General features: G+C 48.9%; 1 protein-coding gene across 1 annotated transcript; it reads right to left on the bottom strand.

The window, feature by feature from the left end:
• Nucleotides 1–854: 854 nt before the first annotated feature.
• Nucleotides 855–9,039, bottom strand: LOC307202243 (uncharacterized protein). The gene is made up of 3 exons (XM_079952089.1): nucleotides 8,785–9,039; nucleotides 5,712–5,769; nucleotides 855–1,815 (listed from the first exon to the last, which is right to left on the bottom strand). The coding sequence occupies exons 1-3, from the start codon at nucleotides 8,908–8,910 to the stop codon at nucleotides 971–973; spliced, it is 1,029 nt and encodes a 342-aa protein (XP_079808215.1). The 5' UTR covers nucleotides 8,911–9,039; the 3' UTR covers nucleotides 855–970.
• Between the last annotated feature and the right edge of the window lie 7,205 nt (nucleotides 9,040–16,244).

Below are 16,244 nucleotides of genomic sequence, written 5' to 3'. Positions count from 1 at the left end.
GGAGGGGGTGAGGGAACCTTGCCATTGTCTCAGGAATTGGGAAATCACCATCTCAAAGGAATGGCCAGACTACCAGGAAAGGCAATCAGGTAAGGCATTATCAGATAACCTGGCAGACAGGAGATAAACAAGGCACTCGGATTTCTGTTGTAGACCGCCTTTTCTGTGATGTAGGTCTGGTGTTTGTGGGGCTGGTCTTGGGTTACACCCCTTCTGTGATGTATGGAGGGGTGGTCTTGAGCTCCAGGGAAGGCAATTTAAAATGTCTATATAAGGTCCTCCTCCTTTCCTGCGTGTGAGGGGAGCACCCTGTTGCAACAACTTTAATAAAGATCAGGCTTACTAGCCGCTTTGCTTCTCAATATTCTCTGGTTGGCCTCTGTTATTTTCTCCTACCAATGGAGAACCTACCTAAGGACTCTATATGGGCTCTGGAATACCCCATAAGGGATACCACTGTACAGTGGTACCTCGGGTTAAGTACTTAATTCGTTCCAGAGGTCTGTACTTAACCTGAAACTGTTCTTAACCTGAAGCACCACTTTAGCTAATGGGGCCTCCTGCTGCCGCAGCGCTGCCAGAGCACGATTTCTGTTCTCATCCTGAAGCAAAGTTCTTAACCTGAGGTACTATTTCTGGGTTAGCGGAGTGTGTAACCTGAAGCGTATGTAACCCGAGGTGCCACTGTACTCATTAGGCCTGGCACCCCTAGCCAGATCCGGTTTCTTCAAATTAAGAGCTAATTTCATGTGATTCATTGCTGCCTTGCTCCTGTCAGGGCACCTAAATGCAAACCAGGCCTAAACGCAAACCAGAATCGCTGCGCAACACACAACGCTTTCGCAGAACGGACGTGCGGTCGATGGTTTTGCCTTTTATTTCCTTTCCCAACCCAAAGGTGACTCAGGCCGGGGGCGGCCAGGTCCTCGTCCTCCTCTTTTGCGGGTTCCCATTTCGGATGGGGCCCCTGCTACTGTTTCACTGGGCGGTACACCCAGTCTGAGACGGCAGCCGGCTCAGGCCAGGAATACCGCGGTTTGGCGCTGGGGGTTTCCGTCGGCGTCATCCCTGGCAAAGGGCCACCGCCGATGCTGTGTAACCGGGGCGCCGCCGGTGGCGACAGCGGGCTGTTGAGCAGCTGCTCCGGTTCGGCGCGCGATTTCCGCCGGGAGGATTCCCGAGGCTCGTACTCGACCGGCTGCTCTTCCGGCGTGGTCACGATGGTCCCTCGCCGCCGGTAGCTTCTCTCCGGGCTGCCTGACCGGCTCGCCGGCGGCGTTTGGGGGTGCACCGGGTAGATGTAGACTTTGGTAGGCCTGCGCCCCGTCGTCCCGGGGTATTCGGCCTCCGGCGCGGAGCGGTACTGGCTATCGCTTGCCGGCAACCTCGAGAAGTAATCGGGGTTTACCGCCATGCTGTTCCGGTGATCGTTGCTGCTGCCCGAGGCCAGCATGGGGTCGGAGGAGCCGCAGGCGACGTCTCGGCAGCGGGTGACAGGGGAAGGCGCTGAGGACGTGCGCGGGCGCTGCCGGGGGTCGCAGTCGCAGGTGCAGCACCGCAGAGCGTGGCACGGCAGGTAATCAGGGCAGGGACGCCGGCCAATGCGCTGGTGCTCTCTGCAGGGAAAAGGTTCGTTCTGCAAGTTCATGGTGACCTTCAGCGGCTCCAGGGTGCAGTGGAGGCAGCGGCGGTGTGGCGAAGAGCTTTCTCGCCGACGCCGGCGAGGGAGGTTCTGGTCGGACCACTGCGCTGCCAGCCGCCGGGATTGGGTTCTCCTCGTCTTGGGGGTGGCGCACATCTTTGACGTCTCGGGTTCTGGGAAGAGAAAGCAAAGTGGCCGCAGCGGCAAAGATTTAACTCTCTTAAAATGTTGCATTCAAATAATGGCAAGCTGTTTCAATGGGCTTGTTTATCATATACTATGGGTAGGCAAACTAAGGCCCGGGGCCCGGATCCGACCCAATCGCCTTCTCAATCCGGCCTGCTGACGGTCCGGGAACCAGCGTGTTTTTACATGCGTAGAATGTGCGCTTTTTATCTAAAATGCATCTCTGGGTTATTTGTGGGGCATAGGAATTTGTTCATATTTTTCCCCCAAAATATAGTCCGGCCCCCCACAAGCTCTGTGGGATGGTGGACCGGCCCCCTGCTGAAATAGTGTGCTGACCCCTGTCCTATACAGTGGATCCTTGGTTCTCAAACGGCTTAGTTGACGAACAAATTGGCTCCTGAACAGCGAAAACCCAGAAGTGAATGCTCTGGTTTCCAAACATCTTTCGGAAGCCGAACGTCCGATGTGGCTGTCGGCTATTGTTTCCGGGGCACCTGCGCCAATCGGAAGCCGCGCCTTGGTTTTCAAACATTTCGGAAGTCAAATGAACTTCCGGGATGGATTAAGTTCAAGAACCAAGGTTCCGCTGTAGTTGAATCAGGGTTATTTTGACTCTCCTTGACTGGAGCTTTTTGAGCAGAGGGTAGCCAATTGCCTGCCAGGAATTCTGTAGCTGAGATTCGTGTGCTAAAGGGGGCTGGACTGGATTAAAGGGGGCTGGACTAGATGACCCCATGGGTCCCTTACAATTCTACAAACCTATGGGCCTATGACCTCACAAGCTGGACTATCCTTCGTTGCAGGTTTTTAAACAGAGGTGGGGTGCCCATCTCAGTAGCGGACTTTGGGCTCTCAAATTTCAGCAGCAACCGTGCAACACTAAAATTTTGCACCGCCCGCCCCTCGACCTCCGATCTACATCGCGGTTGTGGCGCCCCCTGCAGGTGGGTGCCCAGTACAGCCAAAATTTGCTGCTCTTAAACCGCCTCTGGCTATCTTCGTAGCGATTCTTCACCTGTGATTCCTCACTTCAGGGGGTTGGACTAGATGACCACTTGGGAACCCATTCTGACTCTTAAGATTCTATGAATGTAGCAATGTATTTCCATTGCGAGTAGCTGTACTTTATGATCAGTTTCATTCCTGATGTTTTGCTGTTGTTGTTTTTTATCAGAACCGGCCTCAGCCTCCCTTCTTCAAACTGTATTTTACTACAGTCAAATTAATGTGCCATTTTGTTGTTAAGAACGGACAAACCTCATAGAATCATAGAATCATAGAGTTGGAAGAGACCACAAGGGCCATCGAGTCCAACCCCCTGCCAAGCAGGAAACACCATCAGAGCACTCCTGACATATGGTTGAAGCGTTTTACGAAAACTCAGAGCAAACCGTTAACATTACCGGTTAGAAAACTGATATCCGAAAGACGGTTAGAATCAATGGTAAAGTCAAGGTAACCATGAGGTCCAGTCGTGGCCGACTCTGGGGTTGCGGCGCTCATCTCGCTTTACTGGCCAAGGGAGCCGGCGTACAGCTTCCGGGTCATGTGGACAGCAGGACTAAGCCGCTTCTGGCAAACCAGAGCAGTGCACGGAAACGCCGTTTACCTTCCCACCGGAGCGGTACCTATTTATCTACTTGCACTTTGAGGTGCTTTCGAACTGCTAGGTTGGCAGGAGCTGGGACTGAGCAACAGGAGCTCACCCCCCGGCGGGGATTCGAACCACCGACCTTATGATCAGCAGGTCCTAGGCTCTGTGGTTTAACCCACAGCGCCACCCGCATCCCAGAATCAATGGTAGCTAAAATAAATAAATCGAGGACTTTTAGCCTCTCGATGTCTGCGTAGACCGGTCTGATCAAAAATGTTTTGCAGCTAAAAGGAGTACAGCGATGGTTCCTGACTAAGGTCAAGTGGCGGGGAGTTCCAAAGTGAACTTAAAGATCAATTTCTGACAAGTGCGGAAACTTTTCAGTAATATTAAGGCCCGCGAATATCATCTTTCAAAATGGCAACCAAAGGACCATTTGGTTCCAATGCAGCAAACAAAAGGTTTGCGGAAAGAAAGTATGCGGTTCCTCAGGGTTTAATCTTATCCCCATTGCTATTCAACATCTACATGCCTGGGATAAGGCTGTCGGTAGAACAAGAGACTCTAAAATTCAGGGTTGTGGGTTCGAGTCCCTGTGGAATGCTCTCACAGGGGAGACTCACCTGATGCCTTCATTATACATTTTTAGGCACGAGGCAAAAACTTTCCTCTCAGGCCGGCTGACATTCCATGCCCTTTTAAATGGTTTTTTTTTGGGGGGGGGGGGAATTATTGGTTTGTTTCTGTTCGTATTTTTATTATTTCGTGGTTTTGATATCGCAGTTTTGTGTTGTGAACCGCCCTGACGGATGAAGTTTGGTGTACAAATTTAACGTTGCAAGAATTCTAAGGTCTCAAATATAAATTGAATGTTCACAAATGTACAAGGCAAACACATACATAAGTATATAAACCACGTGTCTGAGATAGTAAAGGTAAAGGTAAAGGGACCCCTGACCGTTGGGTCCAGTGGTGGCTGACTCTGGGGTTGCGGCGCTCGTCTCGCTTTACTGGCTAAGGGAGCTGGCGTACAGCTTCTGGGTCATGTGGCCAGCATTACTGAGCTGCTTCTGGCAAACCAGAGCAGCGCATGGAAACGCCGTTTACCTTCCGGCCAGAGTGGTACCTATTTATCTACTTGCACTTTGACGTGCTTTCAAATTGCTAGGTTGGCAGGAGCAGGGACTGAGCAACGGGAGCTCACCCCGTCACGGGGATTCAAACCGCCGACCTTCTGACTGGCAAGTCCTAGGCTCTGTGGTTTATACCACAGCGCCACCTGGAGAGCAGTCCTGAAGCCATTTTGACTCTCTCAATGACCTCAAATATTCCTCTGCAGTAAGGGAGGAAAATGGGGAAAACCTTCCCATTGTCTTTTTGCTTGCAAATCCTGTCTTAAGGATGTGATTTGTAGGAATAGGGTGAGCCTGTGACCTGGACTCTGCAGGAACTAAAGTATTAACTGTCACAAAAGAATGGCCAGGCTGCCCAGGTAAAGCAATCAGGGACCATTATCAGGTACCCTGGCAGACAGGATTTCTGCTGTAGACCGCCTCCTTCTGTGATGTATGCATGATGTTTTGGGCTACAGGGTGGGCAATTTCAAGAGTCTCTATAAGGGCCTGCGCCCCATCATTCTGGGTCCCTCCTGCCTCCTGCGTGGGGAGAGTGGAGACCCTGTTGCAACAGTTTAATAAAGATCAGACTTACTAGCTGCTTTGTTTCTCAATATTCTCTGGTTAGCCTCTGTTATTTTCTCCTACCGATAGGGAACCCACTTAAGGACTCGATACGGGCTCTTGGAGACCCCATAAGGGAAAAGGAGCAGGGTTTTTTTTTCTTATAACAAAACTAAGTTTTTGGTTTTTTTTACCAAAGACTATGTTTTTTCTTAATAAGACTAGTGGGGTTTTTTTACCAAAAAATTAGGTTTAAAATTGGGGCTCGTCTTATACATGGGTAGTGCTGAGGGGGTGTTTTCTTAATTTGGAGTCCCCCAAAATAGTGTGTGTCGTATATATGGGGGGCGTCTTATACACATCAAAACACGGTAAATTATAATTTGAATTTGCTGGTCACTCTATCCCATGGGTAGGCAAACTAAGGCCCAGGGACCGGATCCGGCCCAATCACCTTCTAAATCTGGCCCACGGACAGTCCGGGAATCAGTGTGTTTTTACATGAGTAGAATGTGTCCTTTAATTTAAAATGCATCTCTGAGCAGATTTTTTTTCTTACAACATTCATAAATGAGAATAAAACGTCCCCATAAAGGCATAAACTCACCCTTTGCGCAGATCGTTCCAATCAGTGTCCCAAGCAGGCAGCAGAAATAATAGCAGGCCTGGAGGGAGAAGAGGAAGGTGGAGGATTATAGTGGGCCACATCAGACGGCTGGTAGCCCCTGGGACTCAGCTGAGGCCTCTGGCCTGGCCTGGCAGCTGCCATATCCTGAATCCAGCTGCCGGGTCCATGCAGACCCATATTGCCAATTCTTTTCAAACACTGTCAGGGTTTGGAGCATCTAACCAGGACAGGATCAGACCAAAAGGGATGCCTTCTAGTCCAGCATCCTGGTCTCAAAGTGGCTTGGGGAGGAAACCCGAAATCAGGATTCGAACACAACTCTCCCTCCTCCAGTGTTCAGAAGCATTGCGCCTCCAACCGTGGGGGCCACAGCCAATATTATTTTATGAATGTTTTGTTATGTTACGGGGAAATTGGAAGGGGGTGAGAGCAGGGGCGTACGAAGGGGTGTGTGGTTGGGGCGGCCTGACCCGGGTGCCATCCCAGAGTCGGGTGACAAAATCCCCCCTGGGTGGATCGCGCCGCCCCAATGTGCCGGGTTCAGGAGCAGCTAGCTCTGCCACTGGAGGCAAAGACAATAAGACTACAAATGGAGCGACTCACTGATCAATGCATATATGTATTGGCTCAATGGGAAAACTCTAGAAATCCATAAGAAATCACTCGTCGTGAAAGAAGAACGGCAGATGAAATTAATGGGCTATGCAGAATTGGACAAAATGACAGGAAGGATTTGAAACCAGAGATTTACAGAAGATTGGCAGAAGTATACAAACTATTTGAGAAGCAATTGTAACGACAAGAAGTTTTGTAAGGAGAAATATACGAAACGTGACAAACTCGATAAAGAATAGAGATATTGCTTATGAGTTTTAAATGTAATAGGGGAAGCAAGAAATGCGAATGTTCTTTTGGAAGCCGAATGTCCTACGGGGCTTCCAATTGGCTGCAGGAGCTGCTTCCTGCAGCCAATCAGAAGATGCGATTTGGTTTCCGAACGTTTCGGAAGCCGAACGGACTTCCAGAGCGGATTCTGTTTGACTTCCGAGGTACGACTGTACAACCTTTTAGAAGACGTATGAAGGCAGCCCTGTAAGTTTTTAAATGTTTTATTATGCTTTTATATATGTAGGAAGCCGCCCAGATGGCTATCAGATGGCTGGGATAATAATAATACAGTGGTACCTCTGGTTGTGAATGGGTTCCGTTCTGGAGGCCCGTTCACAACATGAGCAGAACGCAACCCACATCTGTGCATGCGCAGGTTGCAATTCGCCACTTCTGCGAATGCGCATGACGTCATTTTGTTTTTGTTTTTGTTTTAAATAATATTTATTAAAGTTTCAAATGTTACAAAAAGAGAAAGAGATAATTCCAAGTTAAACAAAAACTTAATAACACATCACAATAAAGAAAGAAGAGAATAGAAAAGAAAAAAATATATAAAAAACAGAAAAATAGAAACAATTAAAAAACACAACAAACCTTCCCATAACTTATCTTTCATTTACTTGTTTCCTTGACCTCCTCACACCTCCCTTTTTTGTATTCTAGTTCGGTTAGCTATTTCAGCAAATCCTTTCCATCTTTCCCAATTTTTATCCTATAATTTATCTTAATATAATGTAACTTTACCTTTCCTCCTTTCATCCATTAACAATCTATTTTTACTTAATCCTTTATAATATTTCTGCTAAAGCCACATAACTTCATTCTAGCCTCCTTCTAACGTTCCTTAATTTTACAATGTTTCTGTAGATAAACTTTAAATTTCTTCCAATCTTCTTTCACCGACTCTTCTCCCTGGTCTCGGATTCTGCCAGTCATTTTCGCCAGCGCATGACGTCATTTTGAGCGTCTGCACATGCGCAAGCGGCAAAACCTGGAAATAACCCTTTCTGAAAACACTCAGCCTGAAGCAAACGTAACATGAGGTATGGCTGTAATAATAATAATAATAATAATAATAATAATAATAATAATGGAATAAAAGGTAAAGGGTCACCTGACCATTAGGTCCAGTCGTGGCCGACTCTGGGATTGCGGCGCTCATCTCGCTTTACTGGCCGAGGGAGCCAGCGTACAGCTTCCGGGTCATGTGGCCAGCAGGACTAAGCCGCTTCTGGCAAACCAGAACAGTGCACGGAAACGCCGTTTACCTTCCCGCCGGAGTGGTACCTATTTATCTACTTGCACTTTGACGTGCTTTTGAACTGCTAGGTTGCCAGGAGCAGGGACCGAGCAACGGGAGCTCACCCTGTCACGGGGATTCGAACCACCGACCTTCTGATTGGCAAGTCCTTCTGATTGGCAGGGGGTTGGACTCGATGGCCCTTGTGGTCTCTTCCAACTCTATGATTCTATGATTCTAAGTCCCAGGCTCTGTGGTTTAACCCACAGCGCCACCTGCGTCCCTTTCCGTAATGGAATACGGTGTCCCTATTTTCATCAGGGGGGACGCAGGTGGCGCTGTGGGTTAAAGCCTCAGCGCCTAGGGCTTGCCGATCGAAAGGTCGGCGGTTCGAATCCCTGCGGCGGGGTGCGCTCCCGCTGCTCGGTCCCAGCGCCTGCCAACCTAGCAGTTCGAAAGCACCCCCGGGTGCAAGTAGATAAATAGGGACCGCTTACCAGCGGGAAGGTAAACGGCGTTTCCGTGTGCGTCTCTGGCTCTGGCCAGAGCAGCGATGTCACGCTGGCCACGTGACCCGGAAGTGTCTCCGGACAGCGCTGGCCCCTGGCCTCTTAAGTGAGATGGGCGCACAACCCCAGAGTCTGTCAAGACTGGCCCGTACGGGCAGGGGTACCTTTACCTTTACCTTTATTTTCATCAGATAGATGCAGGAGGGTATGGAACAGGATGCTGGCCTCGACGGGCCTAACCCTGCAGGTACTTTCGGCTTGTAGGGAAGAGTGCTGCCTCTCAGGGACAGAGCATCCCAGCACCACCAGATTTCTGGCTCCACAAAGACCTCCAGTCCCCCTGCCCGCCAGCGCTTCAGGGGCCTGATTCAGGCCCCCCCTCCCCGCAAATGGACGCCAAGGGCCCCCTCACCGCTGCGGCCAGCTTCAGTGCCAGATGGACCAGGACGATCAATGCGACCAGGATGGCGATGGTTTCGTGGAGCTCCAGGCAGCATCCCTCGGGGGACGGATGGCAGTGGAAGCTGGACTCCCCCATGGGAGAGGCGACTGGGCCAGCAGCTGGCTGGCTGAGCCCCACATCCCCACCGGCCTCCACGCCCAGGGGCACAGGGCAGGGCAGCTGTCCAGCCGGCAGGAGCTAATGGCCGGCCGGGGAGGCTGAGGGGAAAGGGGGTTTGTGATGCAGTTGCCCTGGCAGCCGGGAGGGGGATTGTGACGCGGCGGGAGGGGGGGCAAGAGGCAAATGGGCCTCTGTGGGGAGGTGGTCTCTCTATAGGGGAAATGGAGGGAGGCCCTGGAGAAGGGATGCAAGTGTGATAGGAATTTTGAGAAAAAACAAAAAAAAAAATCCTTCCAGTAGCACCTTAAAGACCAACTAAGTTAGTTCTTGGTATGAGCTTTCGTGTGCATGCACACTTCTTCAGATACACTTCTGAAGAAGTGTGCATGCACACGAAAGCTCATACCAAGAACTAACTTAGTTGGTCTTTAAGGTGCTACTGGAAGGAATTTTTTTTGTTTTGACTATGGCAGACCAACACGGCTACCTATCTGTAACAGGAATTTTGAGGTCTTTGTTGTTGTAGTTTAGTCGTTTAGTCATGTCCGCCTCTTCGTGACCTCCTTCACCAGAGCACGCCAGGCCCTCCTGTCTTCCACTGCCTCCCGCAGTTTGGTCAAACTCATGCTGGTCCCTTCGAGAACACTGTCCCACCATCTCGTCCTCCGTCGTCCCCTTCTCCTTCTGCCCTCCATCTCTTCCCAACATCAGGGTCTTTTCCAGGGAGTCTTCTCTTCTCCTGAGGTGGCCAAAGTCTTGGAGCCTCAGCTTCAGGATCTGTCCTTCCAGTGAGCACTCAGGGCTGATTTCCTTCAGAATGGAGAGGTTGGATCTTCTTGCAGTCCATGGGACTCTCAAGAATCTCCTTTGAGGTCTTAATTATATGTTAGATGTTCATAATTAAGAAAACAACTCAATCTAAAACTCACCCACAGGTGGTACCTAACACCAAGAAAACTAGCGCTAATACGCCCACATGCCACGTGACCTGGAAGCTGTACGACGGCTCCCTTACGCCATGACTAAGCCGCTTCTGGTGAACCAGAGCAGCGCACAGAAACACTGTTTACCTTCGGTACCTATTGATCTACTTGCATTTTGACGTCCTTTCGAACTGCTAGGTTGGCAGGAGCTGGGACCGAGCAACGGAAGCTCACCCTGTCACGGGGATTCGAACCGCCAACCTTCTGATTGGCAAGCCCTAGGCTAAGTGGCTATTGTGGTTTTCGGACTCAGATGGTGGGAATTCTCGTGCTGGCCCGAAATACACCACCTTTGCCACCAGATGGCACCAGCAAGCTATGGAATAACCCTTATCTGTGTCTGGGCTCCTTCCTGCTTTTTAACCCATGAGATTTTTGCCTGTTTCACAGAACACAAACTGGCCACCCGATCAGATGCCTCCAGCCCATCCTGCTCTACCCACTAGGCGCCACTTCCTCCTTTCCCTCCCTCTGGCTCTGCTCCCTCCCATGAGGACCTGGGTTCGAATGTGGATTGAATCTGGGCTCAGGCAAAGTTTTGGGACTGAATGAACCTTGATGAATGATGACTTCTCTCAAGAACGGGACAGTGCGATTGCCGCTCTGTGTCTTGATTTCTTGGCAGCTTCTGCTGATTCCTGAATAATATTAGCAACTATAATTTGTATAGTAGGGACGCGGGTGGCACTGTGGGTTAAACCACAGAGCCTAGGACTTGCCGATCAGAAGGTTGGTGGTTCGAATCCCCGCAATGGGGTGAGCTCCCGTTGCTCGGTCCCTGCTCCTGCCAACCTAGCAGTTCGAAAGCACCTCAAAGTGCATGTAGATCAATAGGGACCACTCCGGCGGGAAGGCAAACGGCATTTCCATGCACTGCTCTGGTTCACCAGAAGCAGCTTAGTCATGCTGGCCACATGACCATAGCTGTCAAGCGTCCCTTACTTGGTGGGAAAGTCCCTTATCCCAGCGCCGTGTCCCGCTGCTGTCCCTTATTGATGATGTCCCTTAAATTTCCCGGGTTTCAAAGGAAGCAGCTCCTCTCCCTCCCTCCCTCCCTGCCGGCCAGGGAGGAGGGAGGCTCCAACTGTGTTGCTCAGCTGCGTTGCTCACCCAATAAGGAGTCTTAAAATGTGTTTGTGGGAAAGGGTTTAATTGTTTGTCCTTGTTTTTATTATGCATTTTGTGTTTTTATGTTGCAAACTGCCCTGAGATCAACACATGAAGGGCACTATACAAATTAAAGGTAAAGGTAAAGGGACCCCTGACCATTAGGTCCAGTCATGGCCGACTCTGGGGTTGCGGCGCTCATCTCGCTTTATTGGCCGAGGGAGCTGGCATACAGCTTCCCGGTCATGTGCATAGCTATCAACTTGCAGATTTGAAAATAAGGGGCCAGCAGCCTCGAAAATAAGGGATCAGCAGCCAATATAAGCAGAGGTATGTTCAGCTTCTGAGCCCCTCCGAGCCAAAGGCAGAAAGCCCAACCAGCAGCCAAACGAAGCCTCAAGCGGTGGTTCCCACAGCGCAGCAACCCGGCAAAGGGGATGCAGTAAGGAAAACCACCGTCCCCTCTCCGCTGGGAAGCGCTGAGCAAAGGCAAGTCCCCAGGCAAGGGGCCAATTTGATTGGCACAAGGCATGCAAGCTCCACCCCCCAGTCGTTCTCAGACTCCTTATTGGGTGAGCAACGCAGCCGAGCAACACAGTTGGAGCCTCCCTCCTCCCTGGCCGGCAGGGAGGGAGGGAGGGAGAGGAGCTGCTTCCTTTGAAACCCGGGAAATTTAAGGGACATCATCAATAAGGGACAGCAGCGGGACACAGCACTGGGATAAGGGACTTTCCCGCCAAATAAGGGACAGTTGACAGCTATGCTCCTGGTGTGGGAGCTTCATCTTACGGATCACGAGGGAAACGGACAGCGGAGACCTGTTGGCGCGGCTCATAAAGAGCCGTTTGAGAATCACCTTGTTGAATTTTGCATTGGTCCGTCGAGCAAGAAATCTGTAGAGCTTGACCAGGAGGTGAAGGTAGATATCCTGACTCTTTGGGAATGTAAGAAAGTAAAAAACTTCTGGGAGATGATATATGTCAGGGAACTGACATCAGAACGAGAGGTGGAGGCAAGGCTCCACAGCGATGCAGGAGAGGGGACCAGCAGGGGGGAAGGAATTCACCGTAACACCGGTAGGGAAGGGAGGGAAATGGAGAGTTTGGAGAGAGGTCTCCAAGACCCTTCAGCCGAGACTAGTGGGGAGAGCGCGGACACGCATCTGCCTTCCCCTTACTTGTGCAGACGAGTTCCGCGCAGGGAGAGTAGGAGGAGACTTGGCGTCAAACAGCTCTTATGCTGGAAGAGGTTCAAGAAACGCCCACTGACGGATTCTGCAAGTGACTGACCGGCCACGGAGTGTGAGCTGTCAGCCAAAGCATGGTTGGCCAGGCAATCTAACCAAAACTGAAGGCAACTAACGCACAAGTAACCCCTTACAACCATTACAATATATAATGAGATGAGAAAGATGTTGAAATATACATTAAAAAAAACCAACCAGAAGCATTTTTACTTGGTATTATAAGTGAGGATATTAATAGACAGGATGTTAAATTGTTTTTATATGCAAAAACAGCGGCAAGAGTATTGTTGGCCCAGAAATGGAAGCAAGAAGACGAAAGAAGAATTGCAGACAAAAATAATGGATTACACAGAATTGGACCAAATGACAGGAAGGATTCGAAACCTGCGGGACCAGAGATTTAGAGAAGATTGGAAGAAATATACGAACTGTTTGAAGAGCAACTGTAATCAACAAATTACGCTAGCAGGACTACAAGAAGTTTTGTAAGGAGAAATATATGAAATATTGCAAAGAAGAGCGACATTAGATATAATATTTAAATGTAACAGTGAAAGTAAGAAATGTAAATTACGTGATAAGATTGGAAAATTTTCAGATGTGATTGATGGAAGTAAAAAAAAGTGTATAAGATATAAAAGTATGTTTAATAATTGTTAAAAATGTTATGTTAAAAAACTAATAAAAATATATTTTTTAAAAATATCCTGACTCATAGGCTCTTTGCGTCGAACCTTCCGGTCCCATGGCAGCATCAGCGGCGCTCGGGGAAAAAAGAGCCCAACTCTACAATTCTGTGATTATGTGAAAATCTCCCCCCCCCCTCTCACACACAAACAACTGACAAATATAGCAGATTCCTCCCCCCACCGCGCTTTTCCCCACAGCAAACAATAAAATGTGTCTCATGACCCACATGACAGCGGGAGAGAATTTGCGTGAACGGGCAGGCGGACAAGTGAGCACATGCCCCCTGGATCAGCCGCCACACCTTCAGGAACCCAAAATTTGCACCAGACCCAGAACGAGAAATAAACAAGAAATATCCTCAGTAGAGCAAGCCACAGAAGGGAAAACACTGCTGGAGTGGGGGGAATTTGCAGAGTGTAATCTAAAGCAATTCTAGGCTGAAATCTAATATCTTGATCGAGGGAAGTCATAGACCTTCTCTATCTTGCCCTGGTGAGACCACACCTTAGTAAAGATTAGGCTTACTAGCTGCTTTGCTTCTCAATATTCTCTGGTTGGCCTCTGTTATTTTCTTTTTTTTTTTTTCATATTTATTAAAGTTTTAAAGGTTACAAAAGGAAAAAAGAAAAGAACAACATACTGTAATTTTACATTCTCTTCTTTCACCAATTAACAATCCATTTTTACTTAGTCCTTTATAACATTTCTGCTAAAACCACATAACTTCATTCCAGCATCCTTCTAACATTCCTTAATTTTACAATGTTTCTGTAAGTAAACTTTAAATTTCTTCCAATCTTCTTCCACCGACTCTTCTCCGTGGTCTTGGATTCTGCCAGTCATTTCCGCCAGTTCCAGGCCTCTGTTATTTTCTGCTACCAATAGGGAACCCACTTAAGGACTCTATACGGGCTCTGGAATACCCCATAAGGGAAAAGGAGTAGTTTTTCTTATAACATTTCTTTAGCTGCTTTGTTGAACTAGATGAGTTTTGGGTTCAGTTCTATCCTCCAAGATTTAGGCTCCAACCCTTAACCCTGGATACCAGGGACTCTGGGACGAAACTCCAGCAAAGTCAACAGGACTTGCTTCTGAGTAGCTGTGTTAGGCTTGCACTGTGAAAGTGGGCGAGGGCTGGCGAGGAAATTGGGGCGGCAGTGTGTGTGTGTTTAACCGCAATAATTCTCCCCATCCTTTCCTGTCGAAGCAGGAGATCTGTTCCTCAACAGCACCCACACATAGGCAGGCAGGAACGAGGAGGTGAAATGGGAAGGGATCCGCCACGTTCCTGTTTTTCTCTCCCCTCCTTTCAAAGTCCTTCTGTCCGCAGAAGATCTCAGCTGAGCCACTTAGTGGGCCGAGCAAGTGAAAGCCAGGGACCAGAAGACCAGGTCTTGCAGCCACACTAGCTTGGAAGATTCAGGGCAGGCCAAATGAAGCCCTTTTTCATGCATTGCGGACTGTGGAACTCCCTGCCACAGGAGGGACTGATGGCGGCCACTAAGCTGGGTGGCTTTAAAAGAGGGCAGGACAAATTCATGGAGGGCTACCGATGGCTACTAGCCAGCATTGCTGTGCTTTGCCTCCACCGCCAGAAGCAGAGATGCTTCTGAATGCCAGTTGCTCAAAACCGCAGAGCAGTCTTGTGTTCGAATCCTGCCCGGTTGGCCTCTATCAGGACAGGAGGCTGGATGAATCCCGTTGGGAGAGGGGGAGAAAAGCTTATTTAAGCACTCTATCACTTTCAGAAAGCCTGGAGACTTAAGAAGGAAGGAAGGAAGGAAGGAAGGAAGGAAGGAAGAAAGAAAGAAAGAAAGAAAGAAAGAAAGAAAGAAGGAAGGAAGGAAGGAAGGAAGGAAGGAAGGAAGGAAGTGTAGCACCCTGCTTGTGGTTAACGCTTAGCTGGAATGAAATATTCAACGCAGCAATAGAGAAATTAACATAATAATTTATTTGCCAGACAAATAAATATGAGGCACAGTGGTATATGGTTACCAAGCTCTGGCCTGGCCTCCTGCCATTCTGGCCAGCACTTATATTTCCTTAATCCAGCCCCCTTGCTCCTCCTGTGGCTGCCTCTGTCCAATCAGCCTGGTTGAAATTCCTATTGGCTGTTTGCTAGAACCAATCACAAAAGATACACCCATTTCCTTTTTGCCTTTTATGGGAAACAAAAAGCTATATATTCTTCTATCTATAAATGACAAATAAGTAGTCATATATCTTACATTTGTCTCAACAAGAAACCTTAATTACCAGCTCACCTCTTGCCCTCCTTGCCCTATTGCCCTCCAAAACAGATGGTTTAATAGTTTTAAATTTTTATCTTAAACAGATGTCAAGGATCTTGAGTTCACATCAACATTGAAAGATCTCCTTCTTTTGGAGGTCTTTAAACAAAGGCCTGACAACCATATGTGTGCTCTAATGATGTTTCCTGCTTGGCAGGGGGGCTGGGCTGGTGGCTGACTTAATTTCAGGATAGTTACAACTCTTACAACTATATGAAATAAGAATCCAACATTTCTTAAATCCTTTGCATACCGTATTTTTCCCTCTATAACACGCAGATTTTTTCTCCTAAAAAGTAAGGGGAAATGTCTGTGCGTGTTATTGAGCGAATGTGTGGTCCCTGGAGCTGACAGGCGCGAGTGAAGGCAAAAATCAGGGAAATATCAAATCGTCTGGAGAAGGGAAGCCTTGAAAAGAGGAAGCTGCTGCTTTCCTGCATTCTGCCTCAGGGTCTTACTGCTCACCCGCTTCTGTTTCCTTACTGTGTTTGCTCAAATGGAACAAAGAGCAGAGAAAACCCCTCCCCTTCAGGCAAGCAGAGGGGAAAGCAGAGCGTCCTTCCTTCTTATTCCTCTCCGTGCGTCTAGGGACTCGCAGGCAACATGCAGGTGGGGAGGGGGGAGAGAGAGAGCTGGCTTGGGTGGGTGCATAGGGGGAACTTTTGCCTTCCTTTCCGCCCTCCGGTAAAACCCCTCTCCTGCATTCTTAGTCAGCTGCTTCTCCGCACACCCCTCTCGGTGCTCCTTGTCCCTTCTATGTTTTTCCTTCCCTCCCCACTTAAAACGTGGTTCCAATCACGGATCCACATGGATCCTCAGGATCTTTGCATTGGGTCACCCCAAATTCACCATCAGATCACATAGCAATGATCTGATGCAAAAACAGGGCTGCAATGGTGCAAAAACGTGGTTACAAAGCACGGATCCACATGGATCCTCAGGATCTTTGCATTGGGTCACCCCAAATTCACCATCAGATCACATAGCAATGAT

The sequence above is a fragment of the Podarcis cretensis genome, assembly GCF_951804945.1.
Source record: "Podarcis cretensis genome assembly, chromosome: 13".
Lineage (NCBI taxonomy): Eukaryota > Metazoa > Chordata > Lepidosauria > Squamata > Lacertidae > Podarcis > Podarcis cretensis.
This window is presented reverse-complemented; position numbering and strand designations above follow the sequence as displayed.